The 16,249-nt window shown below is 30.1% G+C and overlaps 1 protein-coding gene across 1 annotated transcript in view; it reads right to left on the minus strand.

Moving 5' to 3' along the window:
• LOC655188 (dynein axonemal heavy chain 8) overlaps positions 1–16,249 on the minus strand; it is a 57,443-nt gene that overhangs the window by 21,302 nt on the left and 19,892 nt on the right. Inside the window, exons 20-32 of the mRNA XM_015978363.2 lie at positions 10,011–10,182; positions 9,810–9,963; positions 9,393–9,754; positions 9,142–9,347; positions 8,872–9,092; positions 8,674–8,822; positions 4,012–4,148; positions 3,604–3,963; positions 3,325–3,551; positions 3,169–3,266; positions 3,002–3,120; positions 292–520; positions 54–240 (exon numbers count right to left, since the gene is read on the minus strand). Of these exons, the coding sequence (XP_015833849.1) occupies positions 54–240; positions 292–520; positions 3,002–3,120; positions 3,169–3,266; positions 3,325–3,551; positions 3,604–3,963; positions 4,012–4,148; positions 8,674–8,822; positions 8,872–9,092; positions 9,142–9,347; positions 9,393–9,754; positions 9,810–9,963; positions 10,011–10,182 (2,621 nt within the window). The remainder of the gene's footprint in view (positions 1–53; positions 241–291; positions 521–3,001; positions 3,121–3,168; positions 3,267–3,324; positions 3,552–3,603; positions 3,964–4,011; positions 4,149–8,673; positions 8,823–8,871; positions 9,093–9,141; positions 9,348–9,392; positions 9,755–9,809; positions 9,964–10,010; positions 10,183–16,249) is intronic.

Below are 16,249 nucleotides of genomic sequence, written 5' to 3' on the forward strand. Positions count from 1 at the left end.
ACAAGTGGAGTAAACATTTTGTAGTAATTGTATTTGATTATAAACTGATTTACTTGTGTCGTCTCCTACATCTAATATTCCAGCCAAAACATCATAACACTGTCTAATATACAAAGCTTCAGTAATTTTCATTTTTGCCTTAAGTTTCACTTGTACAAACGAATGTAATTCCTCGTAAATTTTACCAAAGACAGTTCGACAAACATCAGCCTCTTGTTGTGTTCGTGTTTTTAACCAGGCCTGGAAATTATATAAATTTTGTATTCGTTGTTGTTTATTCGTCTATTTTACTTCTAAAATTGGGCTCCAAGGAAGTACAGATGAACTCATAAAAACCATACCCATTCGGGATACGGTAGCTGGACTGGCGTTATCAACGTTATCAGGTTCAAAGACCAGTTTTGCATTAGGTGCCATGACAATACGATCACCATTAGCCAATGTCAAAGTTTTATTATCGTCTAACACAGAATTGAGATTTTCGATCCAAACTGCATCCACTGGACCATCCAGGACCAACCTAGTCAAATGTTTTTTAAGTCTGAGGTTTCTAACAAAATGAATGAATAATACTGAATTATGAACAAAAAAAAATGCAGAACAAGACAAAAACCAAATGATTATACAGTGAGCGGCAAAATTATGGAATAATCATACCAAAATGAAAAATATTTTGTTGTGGCCAAAATGCTCGAACAGGTCGTTTTTTTCAAGTCCACACTCATTTCATTTCTAATTTTTTTACCATTTGGTTTTTGAGTAATGACCTCAACGACATTTTTTTAAACGGAAGCCGTTAATTCTTTTTTTCCACATGAATAGACCCTTTAATAACCGAAATACCAACACTAAAAAAATAAATGTTACATAACAATATTTCAAAAGATATAAAAAAATTGAAAACGTACAATTTAATTTCAATAAAAAACAAAATTCAAATAGTTAATAAAACTTTAATTCAATTCTTTGTTTAAATACAGTTTTATTAATTTTAATTTAAAAAAATTTGAATACAATTAACTTTTGACAGTGATAATACTTATGGAAAAACTTTTCGTGTGCACGATTCAGAAAATGGTCGTAATGTACATTATAAACAACTTTCGGACTAATAGTTTTTAAATTTCCTAAATTTGGTTGTCTGTCTAAGAGAAAACAGAAAAGACTGGTTAGTTTTTTAAACATCCAATTGTTTGGCCACAAAAGTTACTTTTAAAAAAAATGTAGAATTTTGCTTGAAAAAGTCATACTTTTATGATCTTTTTGCGAAATAAGAAAAGTATGTTGGTTTTTATTATTAAATTTAGGTTTTTACGTAACATGTAATAAACTCTTCGGAAAAGGTAATAAGGGTCATTATTGAATATTGTGAAAAAGATCTGCAGAAGCAATAATAGTATATTACATAACGAGTGTGGAAAATGAGTATTATCGTGCGGAAAGCTCACGAGCAAACCATAAACACGAGTACTGAACACTATTTTTTATAGTTTTTTTTATAACATCAATTTTTATCAAACCATTCAATTTTTAAATGAACGACAATTGAATCTACACAAATGACTACCAACAACAATAAATAAATAAGTAAATAATAAAATAAATAATTATTTTACTATTTTTTAAATAAATGATATGTGGCATCGTTGTCTAACAGTCGTGATCGCAATAGAATTTGATCAACAATAAAAATAAAATAATTCCCAATGTTGGCAGATCTACAAATTGTGATTATTTTATGAATTTTAATTTATTTTAATTGAAAAAAACTGCTAAACTTTGATAGTACATTGACTGTAGCTCCAGATTTTTTAAAATATGACTAGAAATTTTTTCAACATTTTTTCCATAATCTATACATGCTTCTTAACAGCGTAGCACTGAATTGGTGCGCCAGTTTTTGAGCAACCTGTATAACGAACAGCATTAGAGATGATGGGAAATGAGTTTCTCTAACAAAGATGTTTTTTATGCATAACGAACAGCATTAGAGATGGGATATTATTTTTCGTAGGGAGGCGTTTGAAAAAATAATATCGTTTGTGTTTTGCTATAAAGTTTTTTTTATCATCATTTATATCCTCCAGTAAAACTTACCATCCTTAAAATCCTTAAAAATGTGAAATCTTAAAATGCAGTAAAACATATTATTAAAATACTTATTAAAATATTTCCAATTTTTTTGGGTCAATTTATTTTGGTATCATCATTTGGATAATAATTAAAAAATCTATCCAAATTGTCAAACCATTGAGGTTTTATTAAAAAAAAAACTGTTGAAACGTCATTACTCATTAACCAAAAAAAATTTTTAATTTTGTTGAAGATGCTGCATTTCTTAAATAGAAAATTGACAAGTTTAAGCAGTTTTGCCTAAGGAAAATATTTGCAGTTTCAATAAGATAATTCCATAATTTATTATGTCAATTATTTGTCGGAACTATTTGGACAGGTTTACAATTAAAAGCCTTATTACGTCGACGTTTCGTTGGTTTTATTGTCGGCTTCTTCAGGTCTACAATTGTTTTGGGTGTGAGGGGGAATTATGTTTGCAATATTACTGTAAATTATTTACATAATAAATCAAATTTGCCGATAAGAAAACCTAAACAATTCCATAATTTTGCCGCTCATTACATAATCTTAATTGTAATTTAGTGACAAAAATGGTGGATGCGCCGGGATAATTTGTTTTATTTTATTTGTTTTTTTTATGCGATGATAAAACAAGCCATCATAGAAAATGCATACATAACGTAGAATCGTTTTTCTATTTTCCGAAATAAGTTGAGGAAAAAAGAACAATTAACCTAAAAAAGCTTAGAATTCACAAAATATAAGTAATTTCTAAGCCTTAGATCCTTGATTTAATCTATTTAAAAAGCAAAAAATTTCAAAAATTCCTCTTCCAAACACGTATCCCAGCATTTTGAAGTAAGGTTTGGTGTGTTTGGAAGACTGATTTTTGATTCATTTAGCATCAGAAAGAAAAAAAAATTACCAAACGTGATCATGTTTCTTGATTTTCAAAGTTCTCCTCCACAAAGTCGAGAAAATACCATCAGTCCAATCGTTAGTTGCAACGTCCAATCGTCCAAACATTTGGGGGGCTGTTATAGCCTTTGAACATTATGTTAATTTTTAGTTTTATTAATTTTCAGCACTTACCTTTGGATTCATTCTCATTTCTTTGTGTGGTAGACCAGTTTCGGTCATTGATTTCATCAAACAATGCATACATTTTGTTTTACCAGCACCTGTTGGTCCTACAAGTATTAAAATACAAATTTTAAATTATCTTCTAATTTTTAGTTGTAAAATTACCCAACACCATGAGTCCATGTCTGACTAACGAAGTTTCGTAAAGTTGAATTACTTTCAAATTCCAAGGAGGATAATTAATGACTCCCATTTCGGCAGTTTGATTAGTTATAGCTTTTTGTAGATCTTTCCAAGAATGTGTCGATAATTTAATTCCGGGAAACATATCCTCAATCAACGACAGGAACAACGGTTCATCCTCGTCGATTAGTTTGCTCAAATTCATGTCTCTAAATAAAATAACCCGAACTATTTCAATTTTCTAAAAAAGTTTTAAAGTACCTTAAAACTCTCATGACAATTGTCTCCTCCGTATCATTGGGATGCGACCTTTTCTGAGCACCTAGCGTTCTCAAAACCGACAAAATATTACGTAATCCAAAATCATAATGCACCTGTTTCGAGAGTTGTTCTTCACACAATTGATAAAGTGTGAAAAATTTTCGTGCTAAAATAATATTGTCTTTAAAACCACAAGAAGCCAGCTTGACTCGAATTATAATTTGGCGATCGGGAACCATCATTGCGACACTTCGAAACATGATTTTTAAATTTTCCGGTAGTTCTTGTCGTCCGGCATAACCCGGATTCATAGTCAGGAAAATTCCAAATTCGATGTTCATCGAAACGGTGTCACCATCCCTACAATTTTAAAACTCCATACCAAATCAGATTTTTTCGGTACTTTACATGAAAATAAACGTGGGTTTTCGCTCTTTTCTTGCTATTAAAACAATGTAGATTTGTTGGGCGGCTACTGACAATACTGGTAATTCAATTCGGTTGAATTCATCGAAACAACCCCAAGTTCCAGACTGTGCCAAACCCTAAACACACAAAAGTTTACGACTGTTGTTTTATTCGAAATTGCACGCATGTCAACAACTATTTTAAACACAGAAAAAAAGCAAAATTTAGTAACAAAAACTCGGAACACATAATTTTATTGTAAACTTTAAAACCGTGACTCAATACAAACTTTTGCTTGTTTTATAATTGAAAACAAACTTTTATTCTTTATTTAATCCCCTTGTGGGTGTAATTTTAAAATATTATGAAACACAAGTTTTCTTATTGTTAACCGAAACACCAAATACCTACCAATTTTTATGGATATATCTAATTTTAAAAAGGACGCACTTTTTTGTTCAAATTTTAACATCCTATCGAGCCTTCTTAATCAAATGCTTAAAAATCAAATTGTAACTTTAACAATATTTTTTTTATGTTTAACCACTTGGCAGGTGAAATTTTCAAATTTTTCAAACCTGGAACACGCCTTTTACAAATATGTGCGAACGAATATTAGATATTCGCTACTGGCTGACGTTTTGACCATATTATGGCTCACATTGCGAAATATAATTTCTATTATTATTATTATTTTAGGTATAGTTTTAATTGTTTTTTTTTACTATTATAAAAACCAAAAAAAAATCAATTCAATAAACTCCAGATAAGTTATTTCTAGTATAATTACTGTGGTTGCAATTGTTACATCAATGTATATTTTTCAAAATTTATCCCCAGGATAAAGTTATTCGACGATTGTAAAATCCACCCTAAATCAATATTATAGTGGTAATTTTTTACTTAACATATAGAGGCTGACCCAGCGTTGTGTAATCGGTCTATAACTTTTTTGCTATTTGAAATATTGCCATGACGTTTTTATTATCCGATAGATCGATTTAAAATCCACAAAGTAAAAATATTTTTATTATGCACAGGGTGTTGTGTACAGGGTGGTGAACCAAAGTTATATTTTTTTAAATGGAACACTCTATATATTTTTGCATAATTGGAATCTACACAAAAAAATAATGTAACTTTATATAAACTATTATGGGTCTATCTTTTTTCATTTCGTAATTATTCAACTTTTCGTTATAAAAAAAGATCAATTTTTGAAAAATTACTGCAAAGTCGCTTACGAATATTTTCCGATAAATTTGAAACAGAAAAATTCAGAATACCTTGTAGTTTTAGTAAATTGACCACTTTTAGTTAAAGCTCGCAGATAATATACAGGCTGTGCCAAAACGTAAAAAGTTAAATAACTAATTTTTTTCAAATGGAACATCCTGTATTTTATTAAATGTATCAAAAGCATTTTTGATAAGCCTTTTAACGGTATAGGGTTTGCATAGCAAATTTAATATATTTTTCGAAATTGTTCAAAAAAATATATTTTATTACAAGAAAATTTGTTCTCCTAGAATCTGATAGTCAAATAGTAATTAATTTTTTGACATGTACTAAAGTGACTAATTACGCAAGTAATCTAATTGCTACCTGGTACATAAATGAATTTCACTCATCAAGAATTTTAAATAAAATAAATAAAAAAATTATTTTTTATTTTTTTGGACACTTTAAGTAATATTGTAAATTTGCTATAAAAACCGCATATCAATAGAAAGCTTATGAAAAATGCAATCGACACATGTAAAGAAATACATGGTGTTCCATTAAAAAAAATGAGTTATTCAGCTTTGTACGTGTTGGCATACCCTGTACATTATTTTCGTGTTTCAAGTAAAAATCGACTATTTCCTAAAACTACTGGGTATTCTAAGTTTTTCTGTTCTAAATTTGCCGGAAAATATTCATAGGGGACTTCGTAGCGATTTTTCAAAAATTGGTCTTTTCTGTAACGAAAAGTTGAATAATTCCGAAACGAAAAGAAATAGATCCATAACAATTTATATAAAGTTAAATTATTTTCTTGTGTACAATCAAATTATGCAAAATAGTGTTTAGTTCACCACCCTGTATACAACACTCTGTGTACAATAAAAACATTTTGAGTTTGTGAACTTTAAGTCGCTCTATCGGATAATGAAAACAGAATAGCAATATTTTAAATAATAAAAAAGTTATAGACCGATTACGCACCCCTGGGTCACCCAGTATGAGTAATTTTTTTTGTGTAATTTTTTATTAATTTAATGTCTCGAATGAAACCACTCAATTCAAACAAAACGGGTATTCTAAATATGACAAACTTATCAGAAAATTCGAACAAAACATCAAAAACTATTCTTTTGAACATGACACGAATGTAAAAATAAATTAGAAAATTATTTTCCACAACTTTTCTCATCAATCATTGTCAATTTTTGTTCAAGGCTTACCCTTAAACCGGACATATTTGTAAAGGCGGGTAACCAAAATAATATCCGTCCGTATAAATGTGCGGATGGTTAACACAAAGTTAGTTCGAAAATGATGGATTTTTGTATTTAACCCGCTTGATGTAGAACTTTCAAAACTCAAGAACACACCTTCCTTAATTTTTTACCAAATCCTCAAATGCGAATTTTCATTGATATAAGCTAAAAAATGACGGATTTTAATTATACGCTGCTTCAAGAAATTAACACACCAAACTAAAATTTTATTTTGCTTAATTTCCTTTTTTAATAGTGTTTTTATCAAATAATCTCGTCAAATGGTCACTACTTAATAGATTTTTTTTGCTCCATTACCTTCTGCAGAAAGAAGATGAAACGGTAAAATAACGATCACACTACGAACGCCTTTATTATCAAACCACGAGTGAAAACGAGTGGTGTATCATATACGAGGTGAAATAAATGAACCGATTTAGACGAAAACGAGTTGAATACAGCATTTTATTCTTGGAATTACACTCAACAACGCTTAAAATTGCTTTAAATCAGTTAGAAATAATGTGACTTTCGTATTGAGACATGCATGTTGTCAAACTGTCTTACACAGGAGAAAAACCGGATATTCGGGGAATAAATAACTTATTTTTTTAAAGAGATTTGTTACAAAAAATATTGTACCTAACTTATTTGTAAAGGTAAATTATTTCAAACACTTTCTACTTTTTGCATTTTTGGATGGAGCTTTTAACACTGATGTGTTTTTAACTAATTTAATTGGTAGTTCGGATTACAGAATTTAAATGTTCGGATTTTGGAAACCATTGTACACAATTGGGGCGTTCGGATTATAGAGGGTTCGGATTATTCAAACATTACTGTCCGGAAATTAGTGATAAAATTTCCATAGGTTTTAAAACACGCGTTTTTATCTTTAACCGAGTACTAATTTCTATGAATATAAATTAAAAATAAAGTTCGACTTGTTATACAAATTCTATTTCCTGTTTAACTTCATTGGGGGTCGTATTTCAAAAAAACTCAGACACATGTTTTTTATTTTTTATCTTAGGGGTGGTATTTTAAAAAAAACACATGTTGTTTTATTTTTTATCGAAAGCTCAAATACCAATGTTTCATGAATATAACTTTAATATTACAGATTTTTATATAAACTCTGACACCCCATTTAATCCCCTTAAGGTTGAACTATACTCAAAACGTCCAAAGAGGAGCTGTACAAGCAAGCGCGTGATCGCAAAATTTGAAATTGGTTTTTTTAAGAAAAGTAATAAAAAAAATTTTTTCTTTACAATTGTATGTTGTTCCTAAATTCAATTACTACTACAGGTCAGTTTGTACCTCATTTTAAGTATTTGTAACCGAGATTAAACGGGTTAAAAAGTCGATTTAATTTGTTGTTCTATTAAAAAAATTGTAAGTACAAATTGCTTGAAAATAATATGGTGACTTTCTGTTGACCTTAGCAACAATATACATAAATTTCAAAAAAAAATGTTAGTGTCACTTAAAAATAAAATGAAAAAACATCAATTTTTAGCCATTTTATTTTTTCATTAAAAAATGGTACTATGGTTTTTGATATTTTTTTCTATGGGTTTTGTATATGACTTACTTGTAATACTATATTTTTTTCGTGCCGTTTGAACTCTAGGTTTTTCCATAAAAACATTAAGATTATTACGCTGTTTACCCCGTTATAACTTGCTAAAAAATATTTAAATTGAGTTTTGTGTATTATTTTTCTTAAAAATTGAGTTTCAAATTAGTGAATTCGCACGGCCGCCTGGACAGTAAGCACAGTATAGTTCAACCTTAAGGGTTGATTTTTTGAAAATCTTGAAACACGTTTTTTTTACTTTTAACCAAAGCGCCAAATGCCTATATTACCAATTTTCATGGATATGATTTTAAAACTGACGCATTATTATTTAAATTTTACCACTTTATTTAATCTCCTTATTAGAGGTTGATTTTCCGAGAATCCTGAAACATGTTTCTTTATCGAAATATAACTTGGATATAACTTTAAAAATGTAGGATTTTAACATCTCTCTGTAACTCTCTTATTAGCGGGTGATTTTACAAAAATCTTTTCTTAATAAATGCCAACGTTATAAAAGCTATCTACTGTGACAATCTCAAGTTTCTATACTTAAGCATGTAGGTCAGAACAAAATAGTATGAATAGATTTACTTTAAAAATGCGGCCCAGGCCTCGAAAATCCATTTGATCCGAACAGTTAAAGACGACAACAAATTTACCCAAAGTTCTACCCATATCTTTAGTGGTCTCAGTTTTGCCAGTTCCTGCAGGTCCTGCGGGAGCCCCTCCCATATTAATCCCTAGAACGTAATGTAAACAATAATTGATTTGCAAATAAACATTACCTACAAATAGCTTGAGCTAGAGTGATGTAACACCTGTCAGTCAACGGTGTAATACACAGACGTTCAGTAATCCCCAAATACTCATTTTGGTACAAAAATATCACATCGGTAATCCTTACAGTCACATCATCGTTCTCCTCGTTGTAGTAAAACCTACTCTGTTGTTGCCAATCAAAATCTAGCAAATTTTTGACCTTCGACTTGCAAATCGTATCAAAGATATCTCTAAAATAATTTTTTGTGTAACAAATTTTTTTGCAAAATTTGCTCAAACCTTTGATGGACATGAATCGTAACCATAGTCTCAAACCTCGTTCGTTCCCTTTTCGATAAATCTTTCGATGTGAGATCAATAAGTGCGTTTAAAAGTTCCAGAAACCTGGCATTGGTCACTTTCATAATAAATCGATCAACTTTGGCTTTCCTGATCGCAATTTCGGCTTCTTTGGTCCACAAAATTTGAATACCGACAAGACCAGCCTTTGGGAAAACATTTAATCGAAATAACTACAATAAAATTCATACTTGTGCACAAAACGGTATAAATCCTTGGATGAAATCATAATCTGGATCATTCAAAAGTTGCGCCTGTGATGCAATTACCGACTTTACAGTTTCCCTAACCATTTCCAAAAGACTGTTTAGCCAAATTTCGACACCTCCGACACATTGAACCGGTTTTTCAAAATTTACCGATTCGCCCAAATCCGATAACATGGCTATGATGTAATCGGGTTTTTTCGGATCGAATTCGACTCTATACACAGCGTCGAAGAGACTTGGTAAATGTGATTGAATCGAAGTCGGATCTGAGCTTTGGCCCAAAATTTCCAACAAAACCGGATCCGAAATGAAGAAGAAACGCGGAAAACATAATCTTTTTGATTCTAATAAAAAATGTTACAAATATGCTATATAATAACTTGAAATTAAAAAAAATACCCAAATATCCGGTCAAGCTCTTTTGGCACGTTTCAAGTTGTTCCAAAAGATGGGGAAGTAGCTGTCCCATTGTCTCGTCACCTGTGCAACATTCGACGGCATTTGGTAGCTCGTGTGCTCTTGTCATTATTTTCACCCATGATTTATCAATGTTCTTTAAATTTAATTTTAAAATTTTAATTGATAAAAGAGACTTCTTACATTGAATCTTTTAGCTTCTCCGGGAAGTTGTTTGGCGATATCACCACCAACAAACACAGCTTCTAAATACACCCATAAATTTTGCACAATAAGCCATTTTTCCAAAATTTCTGACGTGTTAACCAGCTTGTGCACCCATGTTTGGATGTCTTTTTTGAACGGTGCGTTGTATCTAATAATACATTTTTTTAGTTATAAAATACAGTGGCATTTACACCAGTTATAAGAAACAAAATTATAGAAAATTTGATACTCCAAAAAAAAATAGATAGAAAATGACAAAACAAGTAGTCTAAGTGAAATTTATGTACATCGAAAATGCATAGTTTTCTCAAAAAATCGATCCAAAATTATTAAAGTCACAAATTTTGATAACCTCTGAACTAGAACGATATAAATTAGCATAAATTTTAATATTATTCACAAAACAGTAGAGTTAAACTTTTTAAGTTAAATTAGTTAAATTATAGCAAGCAGCAAAAGCGTGTTTTTTACTTTCAAATGCAACATTGATTGACTAGCTTTGACAGAAGTTGTAAAGCAGAAGTAATCGATCTGTTATATACGTCTGAAGCCAAATTGACTTTTATCATAGAATAAGTGAAAGTAATTTTTTTAAGTAGTATATTGAGACTTTTTGAGAGTTTAGGTATTAAAGAAATTGGTCGGCAGTTTGCAAAATCATTAACATTGCTTTTTTTAAATGCATAATACAAAGCGTCAGAGGAAAAATGTCAAAAAATTAAGCAAATTAAATTATTGTTGGAATCTAGATTTGCCCCATAGACACTATTTTACGGATCGTGTAGCGTTCGGGTGTTATTTGGGTCACGAATTCACGGCTTCTAACAGTTTACGTATGAGGTAATTTCACTTTAAATTTTGACAACAGGTTGAACTTAGAGTCCCTATTCGGAAATAAAATTAACTAGACGCCCTCTAGTGATGACTTTTGAACTATGTCGAAAACAGTAAATAAATTTTCGTAATGCCACATTTAACTGACATTTAATGAATTGTTCAACAATTTTGCGTGTATAGTGTTAATTACTTACAATAGAAAGAATTACTTTAAAAGTACGTGGTGGTAAATACTAGCGTTGACTTTGGTTTTGTAGTTTTTCATGGTATAATGTGTTTATTGTTGGAACTTGAAAGTGGATAAAAAGTGAAAAAGATTTATGTTTTAATTACAAAGTGTTATCAAACAGTTGTCTAATTAAAGATTATAAGCAATGGATCACAGCGAACACAAAGTTTGGCTCAAGAAACCAATAAATTAGTGAAGTGTTATGAATTTTAGGTTAGAATTTTCCACTGAAAAAAATCTTGAAATGCTGCGGTAAATCTACAAAACTACAATTAAGATTAACAACTGCTGATACATTTAAACGTAAATTATGCCAAGAGGTAGGCTTTTCAATGTCTTTGTAATAATTTTCCAATAAAGAAAGTGAACCAAACAGTCATTCGTTATTCGTGTTTTCCTCGTCATCTCTCATTTGTCAACATAAGTTTCTTGCATCAAAGATGCAATAATCATTCCGCATAGGCAATGTAATAATTGTGAAGCCCCAAAATTCGTACAACGCTCAAAATATCCGAATAAACATTTTCCCGCCATTTATGGTTACTGTTTTCGACCTAGCTCAGTGGCGCCCCCAACGGTAATTTTACTTCCGAATATTGGAAGAGTTGGAACACTGAATGTCAATTCTCGAAATTTTGTTTTATTTACGTCAGTTGGAATGTGTAGAAAAACAAATTGGGATAGAAATCAGTGGTGTTAACACTTGAAATTTGGCGAAAAGTCAAATAAATTTGTCAAAAAAATGTTTCTTTTTTTCGTCGACTAACTGCGTTTAGAAATGGTTTAGACTGGCAGTCGTCGTCAATTCACTGTTTTTCTTGATATGAACTTCAAATTTTAAAAGAGATTTCTTTGCAAGTACAAGAATTTTACGTCTAAACTCTTCATCATAAACATTTTTTCCTTAACTTTAAGAAATGGTATTCATCGATGAAAGAGAGAGAAATTGAACCTTTTCTGCCAAGTTTTACGTTTATTATTAACAAGCATTTGGAAAAGTGAATTGTCTAAATAATGTTATGTACAAAATCTATGAGATTTTGGGAATTTGTCTATGCATTTATAAAATATGTAGGTACTTGAACCCAAAATTGGTCCTAATTTTTAGAAATGTTGAACCTGTCGCCGCTTGGCCGCCTTTAGCATCTACGTGAACTTTAGATTGTTTCAAATTATAAAGTTATTGGGAATGCACGATTTTGTTACGTTTTTCATACGAGAACACCTTTAATATCATTTTTTAGAAAATTTAAAAAAACAACACGGAATATGAAGGGTTCTTGATGACCAATTTTTGGAACGAGATGTTTAACTAAAAATTGTGACTGAAAGAAAAGCATTTTTAGCATTGAAGTATGTTTTAAGTTATGTATTTAATATTAAAATAAATATCGAAAAATGTCAGAAATGTGAACATTAATATTGGTAGGTATTCAATTATTTTCTTTTTTTAAATAGCAATCCCAAAATTTCTACGTTTTCTACGTCCCTGGTTAAATTTGACGTAAAATTATGTCATTTTATGCATTTGACAAAAATTATAACCTTGAAATTATTTTCGACATAAACCTCTGACATAAGTTACTAACAAAAATTTTAATAAAAAAGGATAGAAATATATACCTTATCCACATAATACAAAATTGGCTCGGTTTGACGTTTCCAACTCTCCCAATAAAGGAACTCTAGTTGAACTAATGCACAACACCGGACACGTCGTCAAGTAACATGCCTATTTGATAGATGGACTTTTTGATCGCTATGTGTTATCTTTGTTAGTTTTGACATTGGGAAAAAATATTATTTCTTTTATAGTTAGAATGACAGTGGAATTTATACCATAGGCATCATAACTGTTATTTCTCTTAAGGTTATTAAAAGCATTAATTATTTGCTAGCAAATTACTGGCAAAAGTTGAGTTTGGGTTTTCCAGTCCATCAATAATATTAATAAAAATAATTGTTAAAACTTGTTAAAAATTGTTAAAATCAATATCGATATTTTTGTATCATGTGATTTAGGAAACTGATGTTTTGCTTTCATTTATTATGACCACATGGTTTCACACTCATTATTTGAGTTAGAAATAAAACGGTTGTTGTCATATTGTTTTACTTACAATATTGTAGAGATCAGATTTGTACCGGGATTTATATCCGATAAAAAATAATTTTGAATAATGTTGTAGTTGAACAAATTATACAGGATAATTTCTCTAGTACATATGTCGTAAGGTAATTGTAAAATCAGGCGCATTATAAAAAGCCTAGTCATATTATAAACTACTGAGCTAATTGTAAATGTCGGTTTTTTATAACACGACTGAAAATTTTAGGCGTATTATAAAACCCCTAACCAGTTTTCGTCTTATTGTAAAGTACCTATGGTTCTTTTGCAAAACGACTGAAACGAACCTAAATTATTATTTCGGCGTATTATAATGGGCAAGTTAGTACAATTAAAATTTATACTTTGAACATTAAATTTATATTATAAATTATCGTTTTAAAATGCTGGAAGACACAGAAGGCAATACCATTATTAATAAAGGGTTCTATTAGCAAGAAATACAAAAATTTCCGCTGATAACTAATAAGTATATAAAAAAATTAATCTCAACATCAAAATACTTCAGGGTGAATTGATAGTTGTGAAAATAGGTAGTTCAGAGGGTGATAGCCTGATAACAGTGATAGTAGAACTCAAAATAAGTGAAAATAACAACTTGCCTTATCAGAATGTTTACAGTTCTTGAGATATAAAAGGATTTTTGTCGACAAATACATTTAAATTTGGGGAGCAATTTTGTTTTTGTTTTATTAAACTACCTAATTACAATAAAAGGTAGAATTTTATAAAATGTTTGATAGTTTTTCCCATTATTTTACAAAACGACTCAATGTCAGTCATTTTCTAAGTGGGCAACATTAAAAACCATTTTACATTAAGACGAAAACTTGTTAGGCATTTTACAATACGCCTAAATTTTTTAGTCGCATTCTAAAAACCTGGCCTTTATTCATTCATTTTCAATTTGTCCAGGCGTTTACAATATGACTAGGCTTTTTATAATACGCGTGATTTTACTATTAGCCTACGACACATACACTATCCTTGCAGTTTGACAATTTTAAAAATTCTATAAAACTTTTTAGACGTCAAAAACCATGATAGATAAGTAGCAAAAGCAAAAATACACTTTATTTAGTCTGAAAAGACGAATTTAAAAATAGGTGGTTACCGGTTATTGTTTATCGTAAAATTTCAAAGCTGTCGTCAATTTCTCATCATTCTGGAAGTTGAGCCATTTTAAAAATACATTGACTGGCAAAATTATCGTATCACATGAGAAAATTTTTTTTTCTGCTTAAATTTAAATAATAATTAAAAAAATATATCAAAAATTAATTAATCAACTACTTAACGTTAAATTAAACTACAACTTATTGATTATCAAGAAAAAAAAAACAAAAAGTAAATTTCATTCGGATCAGTACTTCGATCATAAATACCTGGTGTTACCTCCTCAAGCCTGAATAACTGCCTCCCTTCTACGTGGTTTGCTGTGATTTTGAAAATGTGACAGTTAATTAGCTATCCATGAATCTAAACCAAATGTTTTTAAAAAACTGATGGCCGTCGAATTTACTTGTGAATGCTACTACACTATATCATCAATTTGAGTACTATTTTCAAAACTGTTAAGTCTTAAAATCTTGCAACTTGAGTGATGCGATAATTTTGTCGGTGTGTGTAGTTTAGGTGCAGTTAGATGTCGTTCTTTTTTCACGGACAAAACCGTACAGGTATGAACGAACTTCGGGAACGTGTTTACACGACAAGTTCAAAAAGAACGTTTTTTTTATTTTTTATGACGACAGTGGCGTGTGTAAAAATGTAATTGCATTTTTTTATGATAATACGTCCTCCAAATACATGGTGAATTTCTACAACGTCTTGTATACTCTACAGGGTGCTTAAAAACTGGCGCAGCAACTCAGTAGTACGTCGTTGAGAAGCACATGTAGATCACAGGAAAAATGTTAAAAAAATTCCTGAAGTCATATTTTAAAAAACCTGGAAGTGCAAACTTTTTGTGTTAACTTCTTTAGTTTTCATTATTTTTTATGTTTTTATGTTTCATACCATATAATCGTTCCGTAACAAAACGATGAATAATTATTTTTAAATTTACTATCAGATTTTAGCAGTTTCTTTAATTTAAAAAAATTAAAAATTACAAAAAAATCACAGTTTGTAGATGTGCCAACACTGGGAATTATTTCCTAGGAAACCGTTTCAAAAATAATTTATTTTTATTGTTGCTCAAATTCTATTGCGATCATGACTGTTGGACAACGTTGCCACATATCATTTATCTAAAGTTAACTATTTATCAATAACTTTAATACAAAGAATTTTTTGCTATTTTTACCTTTATATGTAACCAGTTCTCTACCACACACCATTGAGTTGGTGCGCCAGTTTTTGAGCACGCTGTATAATAAAGTGTATGGTATTTTTTGTTAATACAGACAATACCTGTTAATAGCAATACCTGTTCTGTAAGTCATAATTCACTGACAAATATCTTTTAATGTAAGCGGCACTTTTAGTAAGGTGCAAGTTTCCATGGTTATTTACAGTCCGTGGGCTGTAAGTAAATATTACATACCAACGTATGCCACCTGAAGTACCTTCAGAACAGTATTGAAGCCTTGATTTTGCAACTATAATGTTGATTTAAAGTTATGTTTTTTTGTTTTGTATCTGTAACACGAAATAAACGCCACACAACTTTTTAATTTAACAACAATCCGACGTTTATTGATTTTTCATAAAAATACATTCAGAAAATGTTTTACTTTCACTTATTTGTGTAGGTATTGCTAAAAATAGCTTTCTATCCTCAAACTGTAAATTCTTTTTTTGGTTTAGGAAACCTCAATACCGTCGGTTTGCCAATATTGCATTCTCGACCAATTACGGTTTACAGTACGTAATATAGTTGCACTTCAAAAATTTAATAACTAATATAATTTATAGTTTCAGTGAGAGATGTAATTATTAGTAACTATTTTACATATTAATCAACCTTATGCAGCTACATTAAAAGAATGGGCATGTAGAGATACACATAAAAATTAA

The sequence above is a fragment of the Tribolium castaneum genome, chromosome 1 (assembly GCF_031307605.1).
Source record: "Tribolium castaneum strain GA2 chromosome 1, icTriCast1.1, whole genome shotgun sequence".
NCBI lineage: Eukaryota > Metazoa > Arthropoda > Insecta > Coleoptera > Tenebrionidae > Tribolium > Tribolium castaneum.